Genomic DNA, 19,119 nt, shown 5'->3' on the forward strand with positions numbered 1-19,119 from the left:
GGGAATTGCTTGAACTTGAGCATGGGGTGAGTAGCTGCACAGAAGTGGGTTTCTTGAACGAGCATGACATCACATTTTTGTGCTTTAAGTTCTCTGTATAGCATATGACGTTTAAACGGACTATTAAGACCTCGAACGTTCAATGATGTCAGTTTGAAAGACATGGTGTTTTGAAACTGTGTGAGCACAGCAAGGTGCGAACGTCAAAAATAGTCAAAAGAAAGAACAGAAACAAAATATGAAGAGTGATAAAAGGGGTAAACACATACAACACAAGGCGCTAGGAACAGTTGGCGCCTGTAGGTAAAAAATAGACGATATCCGGGTGGAAATCTGAGCAGAATAGAATCTGCTAACTTGGGGCAATTAGTACAAAAATACTATAAGCAGCCGAACAGAACTGCCGGATATTCATAACTTGACGGTTTAATGAATGGAGGGTCAACTCCCATATGAAGCACGTGTATATTTGCTGGTAGGAGTCCTCAATCAGGTGGATGGAGAACAATCAGGGCCCCTAGAATGGCATTGCACGTCTGGATCATCAGAGTCCAGTATACCCCACTGACGGAGCAGGTTAATGCCGTATTCCAGGGTTGTTATTTTGAATTCCTTGTCCCCTTTAGTGACTAGAAGTGTTGCCGGATAGTTCCAGCGATACTGGATATGGTGGTTTCTCAAGGGTTTTGTTACGGTTAACAAATTTCTTCTCCTGTTCATGGTGTGAGCAGATAAGTCTGCATATAGTGACAGGCCTTGCACGCTGGCCGGGAGGTCCACTGCCTTCCTCATCCGTGCCATGACCCTCTCCTTCACAGTGTAAAAATGTATTCTGGCGATAGCATCTCTGGGGTATTTGTCTGGAATGTGTTTAGGTTTCGGTAACCTGTGGATCCTGTCAATTGCTAGGTCAGTGGGTGCAACATTCGGTAACAAGTCCTGCATAATGGAAGTGAAGTATTCAGACAGATCTTGAGGTTTAACCGATTCGGGTATGCCCCTGATTTTGATATTGTTCCGTCTGGAACGATCCTCAAGGTCTGCCACTTTAGATTTAAGCCATATTATTTTGTCATCGTGGTCGTTATGGGCATCTACCATGTCGTTAAATGTGTTGGCAAACTCCCCCATCTTGTCTTCAATTTTTGTCACTCTGTCAGTCACAGCAACCACCGCAGTATTGCATTGAGACATTAATTGCAGCATGTCAGAGTGTATAGCAGAGCGCAGTGAGAGCATCATGTCCCTTAACATAGAGGCCATCACAGGCTGATCACCTGCAGGGAGAGCTGCCATAGTTTCCTGGAATTCCAGAGTGTCATTAATGGTGATGCCCTGTGAAGGAACTGTGGCGGCATGGTCCGTTTTTTGTTTGGACTTCACCGTGCTATTAGACTGAGACGTCGGGGAGGACTGTGGCAGGTGGCCCCCCTCGCTGTTTTGCGTGCCCGAGGGATTCCCACTGTCTCTGGAGCCTGGGGATGGTAAGCGTTGGGGCTGTGATGAGCGTGGCGGGCCGGCGCCATCTTGGCTGCGCGGCCTGGTGTTCGGGGTGAAGAAGTTCAACATCTTACCCGGCTTTCCACGATCTTTCCGCTTGTGGGACATGTCCGGTCGAGGTTCGCAGGTGTCCGGAGTGTAGCTGTGGTAGCGTGGAGTGACCCTCTCCGTTGTATTATGCTCCGGTCTGTCTGCGTGGCGAGGAGCTGCAGGCTCAAGCTGCCATTCACCTCGCTAGCCGGCTCCGCCCCCGGAATTGGACATTCTGGAAGAATGCTTCTTACACTTGTGCTCAGTGGGAAGAATGGCCCCCCTTACGGATGGTTAAAAAGATCAATGTTGTCAGTGGGAACTTACCTGACGGAAAAAAATTGCTAATTTCTCAGAGAACACCTAGCAACCTCTGGAGGAACCCTAGGATTCCATGGAGCCATGATTGGGAAACCCTGCCTTAGATGATCTGCAGCTATACAAGCAGCTCACAGCCATGATGCTCAAGACATGAGCATATAGGCACACGATGTGCAATGCTATTTTTCAGGAGACATTTCTAAGTGTCCCATGTAACTTTGAAAATCTTCACTTTTTGATTTCAGGTCCAATTTATTTACCCAAAAAATGACACCAGTAAGAAATACTCTTCCATTCGCCAATCAGATTTAAACTTGCCTTGGAATTTTAAATGTGGTTACTGATACAGCAAGCAGAGAGAATTAATTGTCTGAATATAATTAGTAGCTCGTTGACTGGTTTCTTTTGTTGCCTGGAATTGCTCTTCAATTATTTCACCTTTTTGAAAGAATTTTAGAAAACTAAAAACATGCACTGTTTGCAGCTTTAGAGAACTGGATTTGAGCGTCACTGATTCAGAGACCACACTGCAAAGAAGAGCTAATTGTTCTAAATGAGCAAATTGATGAAATAATTGGGGTCATTGCGTGATGAATTTTATCCACCATTACCGTAGTCAAGTACTAGTCATAAATTAAGATTTGTGACCCTTGATCCGCTGCTGCTGTCCCTTTGCATAATTTGTTCGATTAATAATGGCTCTTGCTGGAGGTAATGAAAGCAGCTGGCTGTTCACATGCTTATAATAGATGAACAGAGACAATTCTGAAATCTTGTGTACATGAATATTATTTTTTTAAGCCATCAATGAAATAAAACTTCCTGTAAAGGTTAGCACTGAATAGGTACTTGGTAGAATTATTGCTGCCCGGGCACTCCTACACTAAATATATGAAATTGCAGAATAGGTAAGACTCTTGAACTTGCACAACAGGACACCACTATAACCAATGGATCGGTCTACCTGTCTCTGACCATCCTTCTAGCTCTCATTTCCTAAATGTACTTATTTACCCCACGGTGTAACAGCCCTTTAGGGGCATTCGCTTGCTGTAATACCTAAATAATACTATATCTGCACCACAGTATAGATTTATGCTTGCTAAATGGTATTGATGATTATGTTCATCGGGTCTTACCTGGTGAAATATGACAAGGATTTTGTGATAACGAAAACAATATCCAACTAATTGGATATATAGTCCTATCACATGCACACAGGGCTTCTGTACGGACTCGAAAGAGGTTGTGCACCTGCAAAGTGAGAAGCACGACCGTGTGCTGTGACTGCTGTCAGTGGGTGGGACATAAGAAAGCTGCTGCTGCCTAGTATCGGTTAGCAACCAAGTAACATAGTGGTGTTCAACCACAGAAATAAAAAAAAAAAATTGGGGTCTTGCAGGCAACCTCCCCCCACCTCCCTCCCCAGGTGCACCACTGGTGGCTTGAAATCATTTCAACAGATATAAACAAATTTTTTAGTGGTGTGAGGAAGAGCTAGAACCTGTCTGTGCTTTCTTGTCCCATTGACACCCCCTGAACCCCTCATTCTTGTAAACGTTTCACAGAGACAGGAAGTGCAAAAAAAATTCCCCAAAAGAGAACAAAGACAGCAATAAAAATTACAAGTTCTGACTCTTACACTATAGAGAAAAAAAAATTATCAGGAGTTGGGCTTTAAGGCCTTGTTCACACCAGATGTAGTCCAGTGCATTTTTATTCTGCATCAGACGCGCATGGACAGTGCTGAACATGGATTTCAATGGCCCTAGTTCACACCAGTGCAGTGCATTCCAATACAGGCAACAAAAGTAGAACAGGTTGCATTTTTTCTGTATGGAATATGGAACACACATGGCCTCAATTGATGGTAAAAAACGCAATGGAAAGCATGAAAAGCGCACCAGAACCCATCAAAAATTTGCATGCAGAAATGCATCCGGAATGCAGATATTGTGTAAACTGGCCCTCAGGCTAAACATATTCAAAAGGAAACTATAGGATAAATTATGCCAAGCTAATTATTCTTCTAATTCTGTCTGAGCTCCAGGTTGATCAAATTGAAGGAATTCTGATTAATATAATATCTGTAATATTTTTTATGTTTTGAAAAGGAATCTGTCGAATTGCATTTGATCCCAGTGTGTTCTCTTCCTGAATATTACTGCCTCTAAATATCTTTCTGACCCTTTGATCTCCCAGTAAGGCTTCGTGAAATGTGCAGGGTACTTAGCTGTAAAATCTGAGATTGAGGCAGAATAAAGAGAAAATGAAAGATGATGTCGATATGTTGGAATTATCTGAAGGTGTCAGCAGGACATCCCACAGGGGTAGGAGTGGGGTTATGAGTTGGCAGACAGAGGTTGAGTTAATGTTATTTTTATCTCCTTTTAAGATCTTCTGGTGGACATGTTGGGAGTGCTGGCCAGCTACAGTATCACCGTCAAGGAGCTGAAGCTTCTGTTCAGCATGCTGCGGGGAGAAAATGGAATCTGGGTAAGCTGTGGTCGGAGACAGGCAATCTTTGCCAGTGCATTAGAGCTTTAGTTTACCATCATTTGTCCCTGGAGACATTTAAAATTAAACGCTTTCCTTATGCTAATGGAACATTTCTTTAAAGAAGCCTCAAATAGCTTACTTTCAATTAAGTATTCAGCAATCCATTGCTGTTTATAGACACGTGTCAGAACTGGTATAACTTCACATTTTGCTCCTCTTTCCCTTTCTGACAGCCGAGGCATGCCGTTAAATTGTTATCAGTCCTCAATCAGATGCCACAGAGACATGGACCCGACACCTTCTTCAATTTCCCAGGACGGAGTGCTGCAGTAAGTGTCTACTGGAATGCAATATTGGACCAGTGTTAGTAAGAGCTTAAAGGGCTTGCATTTAAAGTGTATCTAACCCTATAAACAATAATAAAATATTCCTGTAACACCCTACCTATAACAAAGAGATGGCCGCTGACCCCATCTAGAACTGACCTTTACAGCAAGGAGCACATGGAAGGGAAAACGCATGAAAGACAAAACCAGAGAAAATTCCCAGCTCAACTCCCCAACCAGTCTGCTTACCAACCAAATAATATAGAAAGGAGATTGGTGTCACCACAGGATGACGCTGTGGACACTGGGGTAATTCTGTGCCGCGTCCTCATATATTCACATATGGAGGGGATAGAACTAAATGGACATTGTTGGCACCATAACAGGACAATTAAGTCATAAAAAATTGTATTTTTATTTTGAAAATGTTAAAAGCAATATATATATATATATGTACAAAACAAACGTAAGACAAAGCAAAACAAGACTAAAGACAAAATCTTAAAAACAAGCGTAGGTGCTGATATAATAATCAATGTAACCATAGCCCCTATAACCACCTCATTGGAGAAAATATGCCATCTAAAACCTAGTAGAAGACAAGAAAAACGGACAACCCATGGTTGTTATCAATAAAATTAATTGACAAATAGTACGGTTCCAACGATGATGGTGGTTTTAAGGGCTCAATATTCAGTAGTAGTATTTTCTTTCACAAACATTCTCTACATGTTTCGCGCCAGGTGCGCTTCTTCAGGAGAAAATCATTATATGAAGACTGTAGTTGTTCTATAGAAGTAGAGGAAAACATAAGAATTTTTAAGATTCATACAAAATCTATTGGAAGCATAAAAATGCTCAAATATCAAGGACATAAAATTTACACAGAGTATAAGAACAGATTGACTGACTGTATTTTCTTACCAAAATGAGAATATTGATAGCAGAGTGCAATAACACTGTTTTTCTTTGTATAATATCAGCGTTTGTGGTCACATGGCAGATAGTGAGCAGAGGTCCAGAAAATCCTGCACCACTACCAACAATTGGTGGCGGAGGTGGGGGGATATTTAGAATAAAAATGGTACATCAATCTAGTAATAAAAAAGCATAATAGAAAAATGTATATTGTGAATTAATGAAAAAGGTAGAAGAACGAGGATGATAAGAGTGATAATGTACAGGGTCTTACCCTTAAGGCAAAACGTTGAGTACTGTAGTTAAGGAGGTCACCGATAAGGCAGGATGGTGTCAGGAAAACCTGTCAGAAGTGATTCATGCTGATAGCAGAGGAACGAAGCAGCAGGCAGAAATGACACTTAGTGCTCTTACTTGAGATAAGTACACAATACAGAAGGGATATCCTTTGTTCTTATTTCATGTCTGAGGTTTACAACCACTTTTAGTTACTTTAAGATAAGACTGCAGAGTACACAGAGTAGCACTAGATTTCTGACAAAAAACATTTGTATTTACCTGTCGCCTGAGAGGGGACATAATAGCAATTTATAATTACCTCAATGGTGATCTCAGCATAGAAAAAAAGCTATTCAGTCGAAAGGATTGCATGAGGACTTGAGGGCATACAATGCGATTAGAGGAGAAGCGTTTTAACCTCAGGCAACGCAGGGGGTTCTTTACTGTTGGGGCTACAGGATTGTTGAATTCTCTACCACAAGAGGTGGTTTCTGCGGGAAGTATGGTTGCTTTCAAAAGACTCTTGGACGTACATTTCAATGATCAGAACATTCAGGGGTATGAGAGATGATTACAGCCACCCACACCTACACAGGTTGAACTGGATGGACTATTGTCTTTATTCAACCTCAACTACTATGTAACTATGTAAGATATAACAAAATGCTTTGAATGATATAAAAGGCCTCTTGCACAGGATTTAAAAAAGCCACGATTTACTGATCTGGATATAGATGCGTTGTTGTCTATGGAACAATGTGCACAGCTGCATAAAGATCAGCAATGAGTATAGAGCCATAAAACAAAAATAGAAAATTTTACATTCAGAGTGCAGTAATTTGAAGTGTATAAACATGCGTATATTGCAACATTGGCCGTGAAGACACGCATGTTTACACAAGATTTTTGCGGAACATTTTACAAAGGATTCTCCTGTCAACAAGTTCCTGAGACGCCCATGTCTAACTGGCCTAACAGACCAAAAGGGAGCAAATTTAGGTTTTACATTTTCTTCAGCTCAAAGGATATTTTTGTAATACGAGGATCTGTTGTATTCAGATAATACAACTAAATTGCAAAAAATACATTTTTTCATCCTATTCTGCAATCCTGTTCCTGGCACCGTTAAAATCCCATCAGTACGCTCTCCTCCACACTAAATCATACTTGTTTGAAACAGAGCTTACTAAGCAGAGAAAAAAATTCCAATTGCATTATAGGATATGAGCTTTACAGCTCCCATCTTAGAACTGCTAAGGCAGACCATACAAAGGTTTTTTTTTTTTTTTCATTCATCAAACCGATACCTCCATCTACGCTATACTTCATGGATAGATGTTTTGTATTCTGACAGCTGGTGCCAGTTGCTGTGAAAATATGCAAATATTCTCATGCAATGCACTATTTGGCCAACAGTTTTCCCCCCCTGGCTCCCTCAATTTTTCATTTGAAGGATGCTGGGTGGGAGGATGCGGACTGGGCCCCCCTTTAAGCAAACTTTGGCCAGTCCTGATGAACTCAATCAGTGCATTTCCAGCCTAAATTGTCCCATTCTGAAGAACATTAGATCCAAACTTTGTTTACATACTCCCAGTTAGGGTTATGTGGACTTAGTACTAAAAAAAAAAAACAATCCTGCTTTACATACCAATTAATTTAGCAATACCAATTTAAGTGAACTTTATAACAAATTCCATATTAATAATTATGCTACCTGTTTAGTTTTTCTGGAGGCTGCCATTTTGCTGAAGCCCAGCACCCGAGTGGCAGTAAATCTTTAACCTCTGAACAATCGGCCACAATGTTTTCGGCACAGTGACAAAAAAAAATAAAGAGCAACTGAACATGGGCAGGATGAGACAATGTATTACTGGAATTTAACCACTTCCGGACATGTACGTGATTTTGTGCACAAGATGGTGGGAGCGCCGCTGCTGCTGTGATTGGACACAGCAGGAGGAAAAATGTTTTTTTTTTTTTTTTCTATATTGTCGGTCTTTTTTTGTTCATGGCACCAAAAAAAAGAGGTGATCAAATACCACCAAAAGAAAGCTCTATTTGTGGGAAAAAAAGGACATCACTTTTATTTGGGTACAGCGTCGCACAACAATGACTTATTGCAAAAAATGGTCTGGTCATGAAGATGGGTAAACCTCCCGGGGCTGAAGTGGTTAATGGTATATTGGTACATGAAGGGGGCTGAAATTTAAGAAAAAATCGGTAAACTTATCCTTTAAATAAAGCAAGCAACCATTTGTATGCTTTGGGCAGGTTTCCTTTTTTTTTTTTTACATACCTATAGAACTCTTCGCTAAGTCCATAGGGAATGATTGTACATAGTACCTTGTCTTGGTTAGTTATGCATCATGTGGTCATCTAGGAATAAATGTTCTACACTTAGATGCAACGGGTAACAGGTCAAGGTAGTACATGTTAAGAATATGCCATACATATTTGCCATAATAGAACAATCAGTCTTCCCTAAAGATTTCTAGTGCGCATTAGAGCATAAATACATATCCTGTAAATGTCTATACCTTATTGTAAGGCCATTTTTGCTGTTATTTGTAACAATGTTTTGTTTCCTATTCCGTATCTTGCAGGCTATTGCGCTGCCTCCCATTGCCAAGTGGCCTTATCAAAATGGTTTCACTCTGAACACGTGGTTTCGTATGGATCCATTAAATAATATAAATGTTGACAAGGATAAACCTTACCTCTATTGGTGAGTAATGCATCTACAGCTTGGCGTGTTTTTCTGCCATTTACTTGCTAGAGTAGTTATATTTTCTTGCCAATATAACAAGTTACTGAGGGTATTACAGCAATGATTTCCTTTTGATCAAATATTTTGTATGTTCTGGTTGGTCCAATCCTGCAGGTGTTGGGTTTGTTTTTAGTGTTTAATGAGAACCCTTGCATGCCTCATCATATCAGTGCTAGTACAGAAAACATGTCTCCTGTGCCCGCTTTTCTGAGCTGATATGGGGATGCTGTGACGTTCTTAGTACATCTCTGCTTTTCATATAGCCCTATGATCATAGCTTCAGGGAATCAATGTTTGCAGAACAGCTGAATGACTCATTCTCTGCGCAAGTATTACTTTGCGCTGTATCATTTGTTTTTCCTGCATTATACATGCTAGACAATTTTTCATTATAACAGCCAAAGTGTTGATCCTGTCCCCCCCCCCCCCCCCCCTCTTATTCTGACCCTAAACCTGATCCTTGGCCTGTGATTTTATCATAGCCTTTGGCCTAGGATACAGTAATTATAAACCTATTGCCTAACCCTAATTTTATTTCTGCAATGACCAAATACTAACTTTTTTTATCCATCCATGAACTTTCCTTGTTAGGCCTCATACACTCTAGGCTCTTCTAAACGCTTTTTTCCTGGCTAGAGGAAAGCAGCATTAAAAATGCGTCCCAAGCCGCCTTTAGATCCGATCAGGCGCATTAAGGGTCTCGGCATTTATTATTTTCATTGGCTAGAATACTAAAGGGATTGTAAAACCAGAAGGTTTTTTTTTTTCTCTAAATGCATTCTATGAGGGACCCAAGAGGAGGAGGATCCGGGCCACACTGTGCAAAACCAACTGCACAGAGCAGGTAAGTATAACATATTAAAATAAAAAAAAAGACAAGACTTTACTAACACTTTAATTTATTCTGGCCATAGAAATGAATAAACACTCAAATGCTAAACACGCTTTTTTTTTCTGCCCAAACTTTACTCTCCTGAATTCGATTGTGGTGTATTTAGATTTCTGTACCTAAACGTCCCTGCCTATAAACTTCTCTAAAAGCCTATGTGTGTATGGGCACCCAGACTAACAGAGGTGCGTTTAGGGACAGAAAAAACCCTCTGTCAAATGCCTGTAAAATAGACGTTTCATCTGCAGTGTGCGTAAGGCCATAGAACATTTCCCTGTTTTGTAGTGACAGGCAAGAATTGTGCAGCCAGGTAGTGTTATTATCCGCTTTGACTTGTATAGGTTTTATTTTACAGTATATTGCTAAAAAATTGCCAATGTGCAAGTGTACATTGGAAGAGAGAGAAAAGAGGGCTTAATGGGACTTTGATGGTATCATACTCAATTTATATAGGACTAGGTAAGTATAAAATCAAAAATATTTTATTTAATTTTCTCCTTAAAAAGTCAAAGATATTGACAATTAACCTAGTATTATCAGACATACAAAAAACATGTAGACAACAGTACACCTGTAATCATTGATACAACTGGTGACTTTCCACAATTGTCATTGATAAGATCCTCCTTATTGAGGTGCGAGGTTTGAAGTGCCTCCACTGGAATTCTAGCCGGACATGTTTCGCAAAAGATTATTGCTTCCTCAGGGGCAAAAAGAATTCAATAAAGATTGTCATCAAAAGGTTTGTCACTCAGTGATTACAAACGGATACAGATGGAGATGGAAATATAGGCAGCAGGTTTGCATAACTCAGGTTCCAACTCAGTTGCAGATAGGAGATGGAATCTGAGATGGTGCAGCAACACAGTTTGTTTGGCTCGCTATTGGCTTAAAAGAGCTAAAAGCTGGAAGTGCTGCAGGGGGCTACATCCTGCCCTCATCGGGTGTACAATCTTTTCAAGCAGCATTACAAACAGGGATGTGTAACGGCATATTACCCATTACAAAAAAATCTGAGTTGGAACCTGAGTTATGCAAACCTGCTGCCTCCATTTCCATTTCCATCTGTATCCGTTTGTAATCACTGAGTGACAAACCTTTTGATGACGATCTTTATTGAATTCTTTTTGCCCCTGAGGAAGCAATAATCTTTTGCGAAACATGTCCGGCTAGAATTCCAGTGGAGGCACTTCAAACCTCGCACCTCAATAAGGAGGATCTTATCAATGACAATTGTGGAAAGTCACCAGTTGTATCAATGATTACAAGTGTACTGTTGTCTACATGTTTTTTGTATGTCTGATAATACTAGGTTAATTGTCAATATCTTTGACTTTTTAAGGAGAAAATTTAATAAAATATTTTTGATTTTATACTTACCTAGTCCTATATAAATTGAGTATGATACCATCAAAGTCCCATTAAGCCCTCTTTTCTCTCTCTTCCAATGTACACTTGCACATTGGCAATTTTTTACATGTAAACCGGGATGGAGGTATCAAACAAATAACTTTTTACCTAACACAACCTCTTGATAGTACAGTATATTGCTATTAACTCCTTAACACCCACCCACCTTGGCATCCCCTTTAAAAGTTCCTAACACCCAGCGGGGCAGGAAGGATCGGCGATCATGTGACCACTGTGTTTCTTTGGCTGTCACATGAGCAGAAACTGGTCCCTCTGGCTACCTATGTTTTCTCTGTTCTGAGAGCTGTTTTCAGCAGCTCAGCCTTTGCGCTGTGAGCGCGCTACCATCACATAAATATTGCATGTCCAGCAGCGCATATGTGCAGCCTGTGGGTATTAAAGTGGTTCTAAAGGCAGAAGGTTTCTTATCCTAATGTATTCTGTGTATTAAGATAAAAAACCTGTGTGCAGCAGAATCCCCCAGCCCCCCTAATACTTACCTTAGCCCTATCTTGATCCAGTGATGTTGCACGAGAGACTCAGCTGTCCGGGACTCTCCCTCCTGATTAGCTGAGACACAGCAACAGGCGCCATTGGCTTCTGCTGCTGTCAAGTTAGTCATTGAGCCAATAAGGAGAGCGAGCCCGAGCCATGGCTCCATGTCTGAATGGACACACAGAGCAGCTGCCTCCTTAGCAACCTTGGGCTACTGGAGTGTAAAGGAGTTAAACAATACTGTAGTTAAAGGCATTTTTATTTACCTGATTCTCCACTCCCCCAGCAGAAATTGCTTTCCCATACTCCGGCAGTGACTCTTCATCAGTGTCCTCATGTCCATTGCAGGGCTATAGACCCTGTATAGTTCTTGTTGGCGCCAAGGACCTTAGACCGCCAGAGTCCAGGGGAGAAGAGGCTACAGGGATCGGTCTAGTAATGCAGAGGATTAGGAAAGTCAAACTGCTTTTCAAAGTCCCTTAGAGCAGTGTTTCTCAACTCTGATTCTCAGGGCACACGAACAGGCCAGGTTTGCAAGAAAACTGAAATACATCACAGGTGATATCATTTGCTGCTCAGTGATTGCAGTATTCTAGTCTACATCTCCCCAAGGTAATACTTAAAATCTGGCCTGTTAATGTGCCCTGAGGACCTAAGTTGAGAAACACTGCTTTAGACAGAGCATTTAACCCTTGCTATCATAGGTGTGCGCATAGGGTGTGCCAGGTGTGCCCAGGCACACCCTAATCACCCTGTGCAGTACAGATTCCCCCTACTGCCCTGGCTTCCCTCCCCTTACCCCCGCAGTTCTGCCGGCTTCCCTCCTCTCCTCCCCAACCGGCTGTTGCTGTGGGGATGTTTTAGCATGAGTGGGGAAAGGGATCGGGAAATATATAATTTACCGGCCCCTTCCCTTTCTGAATGAACATCGTGAGTGATCGGTAGTGTGTGTTTGAGCTTTGGTGTGCACACCCTAATGCATTAGGCTGCGCACACCTATGCTTGCTATGTAGGCACAGCCCAATTGTAAGGAAACATTTGTACTTTTACTGAAGTTCAGTTTTAAGGCTAGTAAAGCTCTAAAACCGGAGTCACTGTTTACCCTCAGCTCTAAAGTCAGTACTCTGGCCTAACTTTTTCTGCCCCCCTGGTTTTGTGGGCCCTAACCATAAACCTGTCATGGGAAAACTATGGGGGATGATATGGTCCTCTTCCTATTATTCAAGTTATCTGTAAATTGTGCTAACTGATTACTTCATTTAGCCCCGGTTCACACTTCTGCGAGTGCCGGGTTCGCATGTAATGTCGGAGCGCACTGCTCCTTCATTACATGCGATCAGCTGTGCGGTGCGAGTTTAGCCATACAGTTTTGTATGGCTAAATTCGCATCGCACCCGGAGCAAACACGCACAGGAGGCATTTTTGCAGCCGCATCAGGATCGGATCGCACAGCGGTTCACACTTGTGCGATCCGCTCCTGTGCGAACTGCAAGATCGCACTGCAATATGCGATCAAACTGGGGGTGTCGTTAAGATTACATTGACACCCCCAGCGTATCGCATATGGCAGTGTGAACTGCCGGGGGTGCGTGTGCGATGCGGGAACAGGCGGCGAATTCGCAGCCTTCCCGCATCGCATAAATGTGAACCGAGCCTTAGTCACGGACCATGATTTTTATTTCTGTACACTTTTTGTTAATGGAAACCCAGCTCTGACTTAAACTATTTTATCTTTATCCTTTTTCTTGTCACTAGAACATGTAGTGAGGGGAAAAAACCCCAATCTATCACAGACCAAAATAAAACCCCGACGAAGGTCTTTTTTTTTTTTTTTCAGATAATCGATGGAGATCTTTTTTAGCTCTTTCTCACATTATCCAAAACAAAATCAAACATTTTTTTTCTTAAGAGTTGAGCTCTAAATCATTGGGCACCATGGAAATCTTTTTCTGTCTAAATCTATTCCTGGTAAATCTGTTTTGACAAAACAGACACTTTATTACCAGTCTCGTTACATATCTGTGGTGAGATTTCTCTTCTGTTGTCATTAGTTGTTTCTATTCCTGGAGATATTTAGTCTGTATCTCTTGTGACCTTTATAAGCCCATACTAAGATGATGTTTCTTTTGAATTTACATTTATTGCACAGCTGGTATTGCATTTTTCTATTACTTTGTCACAATGGTGAATGTAATACACCTGCTGTACTGCTAAACTGCCTGCAGCTATTAATATGGCTTGTAAATGGCTTTGTGGCATCGAAACAATTGCTCTTCGATGTTTTGTGTGTAGGAAAAGAACATGTTTGAGTTTTAAAAACTCAGTATGTAAACTAGAAGCAGCTGTGTGCTTTTTATTAAACTGACACTTCTTACAGAAGAACTAAAGATCTTTGATACCTTAAAGCTATTCACAGCTCAAAAATTGTCTGTTTCCTGCTGAATCGGCTGAAATCCAAGCTCAACAGACTTTGATTGAAAAATTCAGGGAGTTTGATGGAAAGTTTGTCAGCTGAACAATGACTCCTATCAGCTGTTTAGCTTGGATGGAGGAATCCATTCTTTTGTACAGGGCCGCTGGTAATGGCTGGTTCTTCCCTAATCGATGCATCTCTCTAGAGAAACGGATGATCATCCTTTTCCATCCACTTTCGTCCACATTCATTTTTTGGAATGGATCAAAGCCCTAATTTTCTTCTTTAAAAAAAAAATGGATTGGATGAAAAACGGATGTCAACTAGCAAACTGTCTGTTTTTGCATGAAAAAATGGCTCAAATGGCACTCAAGTAGTTAACAAGCTAGCTGAAGGATATAAAAAAAAAAACAGATATAAAAACGTGACTAAACTGATGAAACGAATGGTTCGCATGTGTGAAAGTGGCCTGAGAGATGTCTTTTTCAAATGTATTGCTTGAAGAAACTTTAACAGGAGAGGGGGTAGGGTCAAAGGATACTCTAAAGGATTAGCACGTAGCATTTACAGGACAATCTTCTCTTTGAGTGAATGTTGGACAGTCTAAACCCCCACAGCTGAAGACCATGCGGTAACTTTCTGATTAGGCTTAGAGGTCACAGCTGAAGACCATGAAGAAGCAAAGTTCTCTGGCATCTGGTTACTTCTGCACCAATGCACAACTACTGGTACTCAGTGCAACTGGTTAGCACTTCTGCCTAGCAGCTCTGGGGTCGTCGGTTCGAATCCCAACCACAGCGCTACCTGCCTGGAATTTGCATATTCTCCCTGGGCCTGCGTGGGTTTGCCAGAGTTTATTTTTTACATTTAATAAGCTGGTGATCGGTTTCTAGGACCGACCGGTAACCATTTACCTGCAGTACTGTGACTCTTCCTGCTATCCACTTTGCAGTGAAGAGGAGAGAGGCGGCGGGGGGGGGGGGGGGGGGACTGTGTGCAGGGCTTTGTTCCTGATCGACCCATCTGCTACCCGCGCTAACTGAATGATCAATCCAAATATTTGTCTTTAAGGTCCATAAAGAAATGGATGAGCAAGTTTGGGGTGAAGGAACTTGACTGGCCTGTACAAAGTTCTGACCTCAATCCGATAGAACACCTTTGGGATGAATTGGAGAGTAGACTGCGAGCCAGGTTTTCTCTGCCTAACCTTACAAATGCGCTTCTGAAAGAATGGTCAAACATTCCCATAGACACACTCTAAACCTTGTGGACAGCCTTCCCAGAAGAGTTTAGGCTATTATAGCTTCAAAGGGTTGGCTAACTCAATATTGAACCTTACGGACTAAGACTGGGATGCCACTAAAGTTCAGACAGGTAGCCCAATACTTTTGGTAATTTAGTGTATATACCATACCTGGATGGTACCCCTGGAAACTGGAATTCACTGAAGTACAAACTAATCCAGTTGCTTCCGGTTCCAATGCTAAGTATCTACCCTGCTGTATTCTGAACACAGGAGGTCTGCTGCACAGCACCAGCGCCATTCTGAGAATGCTTTGCATTTTCTGAATAAATGCAAAATGTTTTCTGATTGGATGAGGTGGAGATGCAGGGTGGGGACCTCACTAATATGGTAAATGCATAGTCACATTGGTCCTCTGTAACTCTCTATAAATTATCCATACCTGGAACTCTTCTTTAAAATTTAATTTATCTTTTGCATTAAGAATTTAATTTTTACTGATGCATTTTCCCTTTACAGCTAAAGGCATGCAGAATATTTTATTTTCTTTTTTTCAGCACTTTAAGTTTTCAGGGCATGTTTTACAGGTACATAGTTGAAATGACCATGTAGGTTGTGTAGTAATTGTATATGTTACAACACACCATGGTAAGTTCTCAAGTTAATACTTTCCGGATGCACTGTATAATGTTTTTTTTTCGTTTTTATATATATTTATACACACATGTTTCTCTATCGCTCATTGACAGACGTAGTCTTCTTGATTCTCAAGAGCTGGGTTATGTTGTCTCCGCAGGAGTAGGACTAGGCAGAAAGACAAAACGTTCTGGCTCCACCTTAGGGGCAGTCCCTGAGGGTATATCCTCCCTCTCTCTGCTACAGGGAATCAGTTTTTTTCTGTCTAGTCAGGAGTAAGGACCTAAGTTCCTTGCTGGGATCTTTTGGTCCTGGCAAGACTTTTTTCTTTAAGAAAAAGAAATTTTTTAGGTAGTTTTTCTCCAGTGTTTTTCCTGTGAGATCTTCAAGCAAAAATGCCGGACTGGGCGACACTTGTGGTCACCCCAGCCGGCCTACGAGCGCGCGCAGACCATGGCATTGCGCTTGGTCGGCCGCGACACATTCAAGTAAGTATGCGGGGCCGGGCGACGGGCTGGATGTTGAGATCCAGTGGTCACCCCGGTTTCTGCCTACGAGCGCGTGCAGACCAGAGCTCCGCGCTGGGTCGGCCGCGACGGAGTCCCAGTGGAGGGACTGACCTTGCGAGTTAAAAGTCTCGCTTGGACGCCAGGAACCAGAGAGTCGAGGCGTCCGGAGTGGTCCACAAACCCCCACCCCGGTGGAGAGGGTATTGTGAAGAGAGGGTGCCTGTCGGTTCGGTATGGTGAGTAAACGTTCCCTTTTTTTCTTTCCTCGTTATGAGGCAGTATGAATTATGGGCCCCTCCATATATGGTCAGTATATATCTGATACTTACAAGTCCCCCTTGTAATACAGCATGTGTTTGTGGGAAGTGGACTTGGTTTGAGAGCTAACACTCTACCCAGCAGACTGTAACATTACAGCAGACATAGGAGGTATAATCCTACCTTATTTGTAGTGTATCTCCTGTAGATCCATATATCGCCTCTTAGCAGAGATGCAGGTGGATGTGCTGGGAAAACGATTTCGGCGGTCCGCCGCCATTTTGCCGTAGACCAAGTGCATGTATGTCCTCAGGTCACGCCGGCCGCCATGTTTTTGGAGTCTTATGTCTCTTCTATGGGGGCGGCCATGTTTCGTGAGCCCAGCTACCTCGTGGAGAGCTGGGAACGCCGGAAGGCGTACACAGGGGGCGGAGCCACGTCCTTCTACCCGGGAAAAAGCAACAGCTCCTTCCAGTCTGTAAAAGACAGACGCTGACTGCAGTTGGTTGGAAACTTCACTGCATCGGTTGGTGAGCCTTGGGGGTCCCTCTCTCTCTCTGTGGGATCGAGAAGCAGGTACTCTGAGGGGCGCTATTGCGCTAGGGGGAGACGCACAAAAAAAAAAAAAAAAAAAAAAGTTTTTTTGTTTTTTCTGGCAAAGGTGTCCTGAATTAACATGGACCCTGCCACTCATGTATCTCCTCCGGATCCCCTCGAGGGGTCTGCAGGATCCTCCAGCACCCCACTGACAATTGAATCATTGTCAGCTATTATGGAAACTTTTGTGTCCCGGGTGGAAGTGGCTTGTCAGGGACAGGGCGCAAGAAAGCGACCCCCGCCTAACCCCTTATTATCTGAAACCTCGGATTCAGACTCTGAGCCTATTTCTGCAGTTGCAGGTACTTCATCTGGGATTGGTGTCTCGGGTCCTGTCTCTTCAGACAGCGAGGAGGATGTTTCGGCATCCGCCATAGCCCGAGAGGAAGCGTTGGTAAACGCACTCATTGTATCTGTTCAAGAAACCATAAGGTTACAGGGTATTCCATCGGAAATAGCTGAAACTGAAATCCCTTTTGGGACTAAAAAACGCATCAAAGTGGCGAAGGTTTTTCCATTGCCCAAATGTTTTGGCAATCCAATCGAAGAAGAATGGCGTCTGCCAAAACGCACTTTTACTATTTCTAAACGCATTGACAGGCGTTATCCGTTTGAGGAAACCCTCATTAAGAAATGGACAGAACCACCTGTGGTGGATTCACCAATTGCTAGATTGAATAAAGCCACGGTTATTCCTCTAGAAGACGCTCCGTCTTTTAAAGATCCAGTGGATCGCAAGATAGAAGCTATGTCTCGCACCATGTTTTCCTTGATTGGATCAGCTTTCAGACCTATAATAGCTATTGGTCTGGTTTCGCAGGCTGTAACTGAATGGACCAAGTGGTTACGCCGGGACTTAGAAGAGGTCCCTCAGGCGGTATCAGATTTGTTGGAACAAATGATACAGGGGTTACAGTTTGTGTGTGATGCGGCGTTAGACGCCACTCCATTATTGGCGCGAGCATCAGTCTCAGCAGTGGTTCTCAGGCGTACACTGTGGCTAAAAGGTTGGTTAGCCGACCAAGGTTCCAAAAAAGCATTGGCTAATATCCCCTTTTTAGGAGAGCGTCTATTTGGAGCCAACTTAGATGAGATCATTAAGGATCTCACGGGTGGAAAGAGCACCTTTTTACCGCAAAATTTTAAAGGTAAAGGAACTCGTCAAAGACGAGGGCCTTCTTTTTCTGCTCACAAGAGGTTTTTTCGTCCCGCGATTGAAAAAAACTAAGTCCTCCAAAGCTCCTGCAGGAGGCGTCAGGGGTCGTTGGTCGGGCAAGCAAAAGCCCGCCCCCTCCAGACCTGAAGATAAACCGTCCAAAGCCTGAAGGTGCGCCCCCACCCATAACTGGGGTGGGGGGACGTCTTCGCCGGTTCCCGGATCCATGGCTTTCCAGAATCCCGGACAAATGGGTTTGCGAAGTCATAAGGTCAGGGTACAAGATCGAGTTTCGATCTCTCCCACCGGCGCGATTCTTCCCTTCCAATATCCGACTATCCCCGGATCGTTTAGAAGATCTGCGGAGAGCAGTCACAGATTTACTACAACAAGGAGTGGTAGTCCACGTTCCTTGGACAGAACGGTTTCAAGGGTTTTATTCAAACCTATTTACAATACCCAGGAAAGAGGGCAAAGTGCGTCCAATTCTGGACTTAAGAGCACTCAATTCTTTTGTCAACATAAGAAGATTCAGAATGGAGTCCATTCGCACAGTAGCAGCCTTCCTGCATCCAGGGGATGTCCTAGCGTCCATAGACATCAAGGACGCATATCTTCACATTCCCATTTTCGCAGGACATCAGCGGTTTCTACGCTTTTCCGTAGAAGAGAACCACTATCAGTTTGTGGCGTTACCTTTCGGTCTCGCCACGGCTCCGCGGGTCTTCACGAAGGTGTTGGCCCCAATGTTGGCACTTCTGCGCCAAAGAGGCATATCGATCCTTGGTTACCTAGACGATCTTCTGCTTCATGCAGAGTCTCCTCAGACCTTGCTACAAAACATAGAAATTACTATGATTTCTTTACAGGAAT

General features: G+C 42.7%; 1 protein-coding gene across 4 annotated transcripts in view; it reads left to right on the forward strand.

Annotated features, from left to right (window-relative positions):
* Window positions 1-19,119, forward strand: part of NBEA (neurobeachin) — a 1,052,497-nt gene that overhangs the window by 240,979 nt on the left and 792,399 nt on the right. For all 4 annotated transcript variants that reach the window (XM_082246613.1, XM_082246612.1, XM_082246614.1 and 1 more), the window contains exons 3-5: window positions 4,247-4,347; window positions 4,584-4,679; window positions 8,477-8,598. In XM_082246613.1, coding sequence (XP_082102739.1) covers window positions 4,247-4,347; window positions 4,584-4,679; window positions 8,477-8,598 — 319 coding nt within the window. The remainder of the gene's footprint in view (window positions 1-4,246; window positions 4,348-4,583; window positions 4,680-8,476; window positions 8,599-19,119) is intronic.

This window comes from Pelophylax lessonae (assembly GCF_965119305.1).
Source record: "Pelophylax lessonae genome assembly, chromosome: 2".
Lineage (NCBI taxonomy): Eukaryota > Metazoa > Chordata > Amphibia > Anura > Ranidae > Pelophylax > Pelophylax lessonae.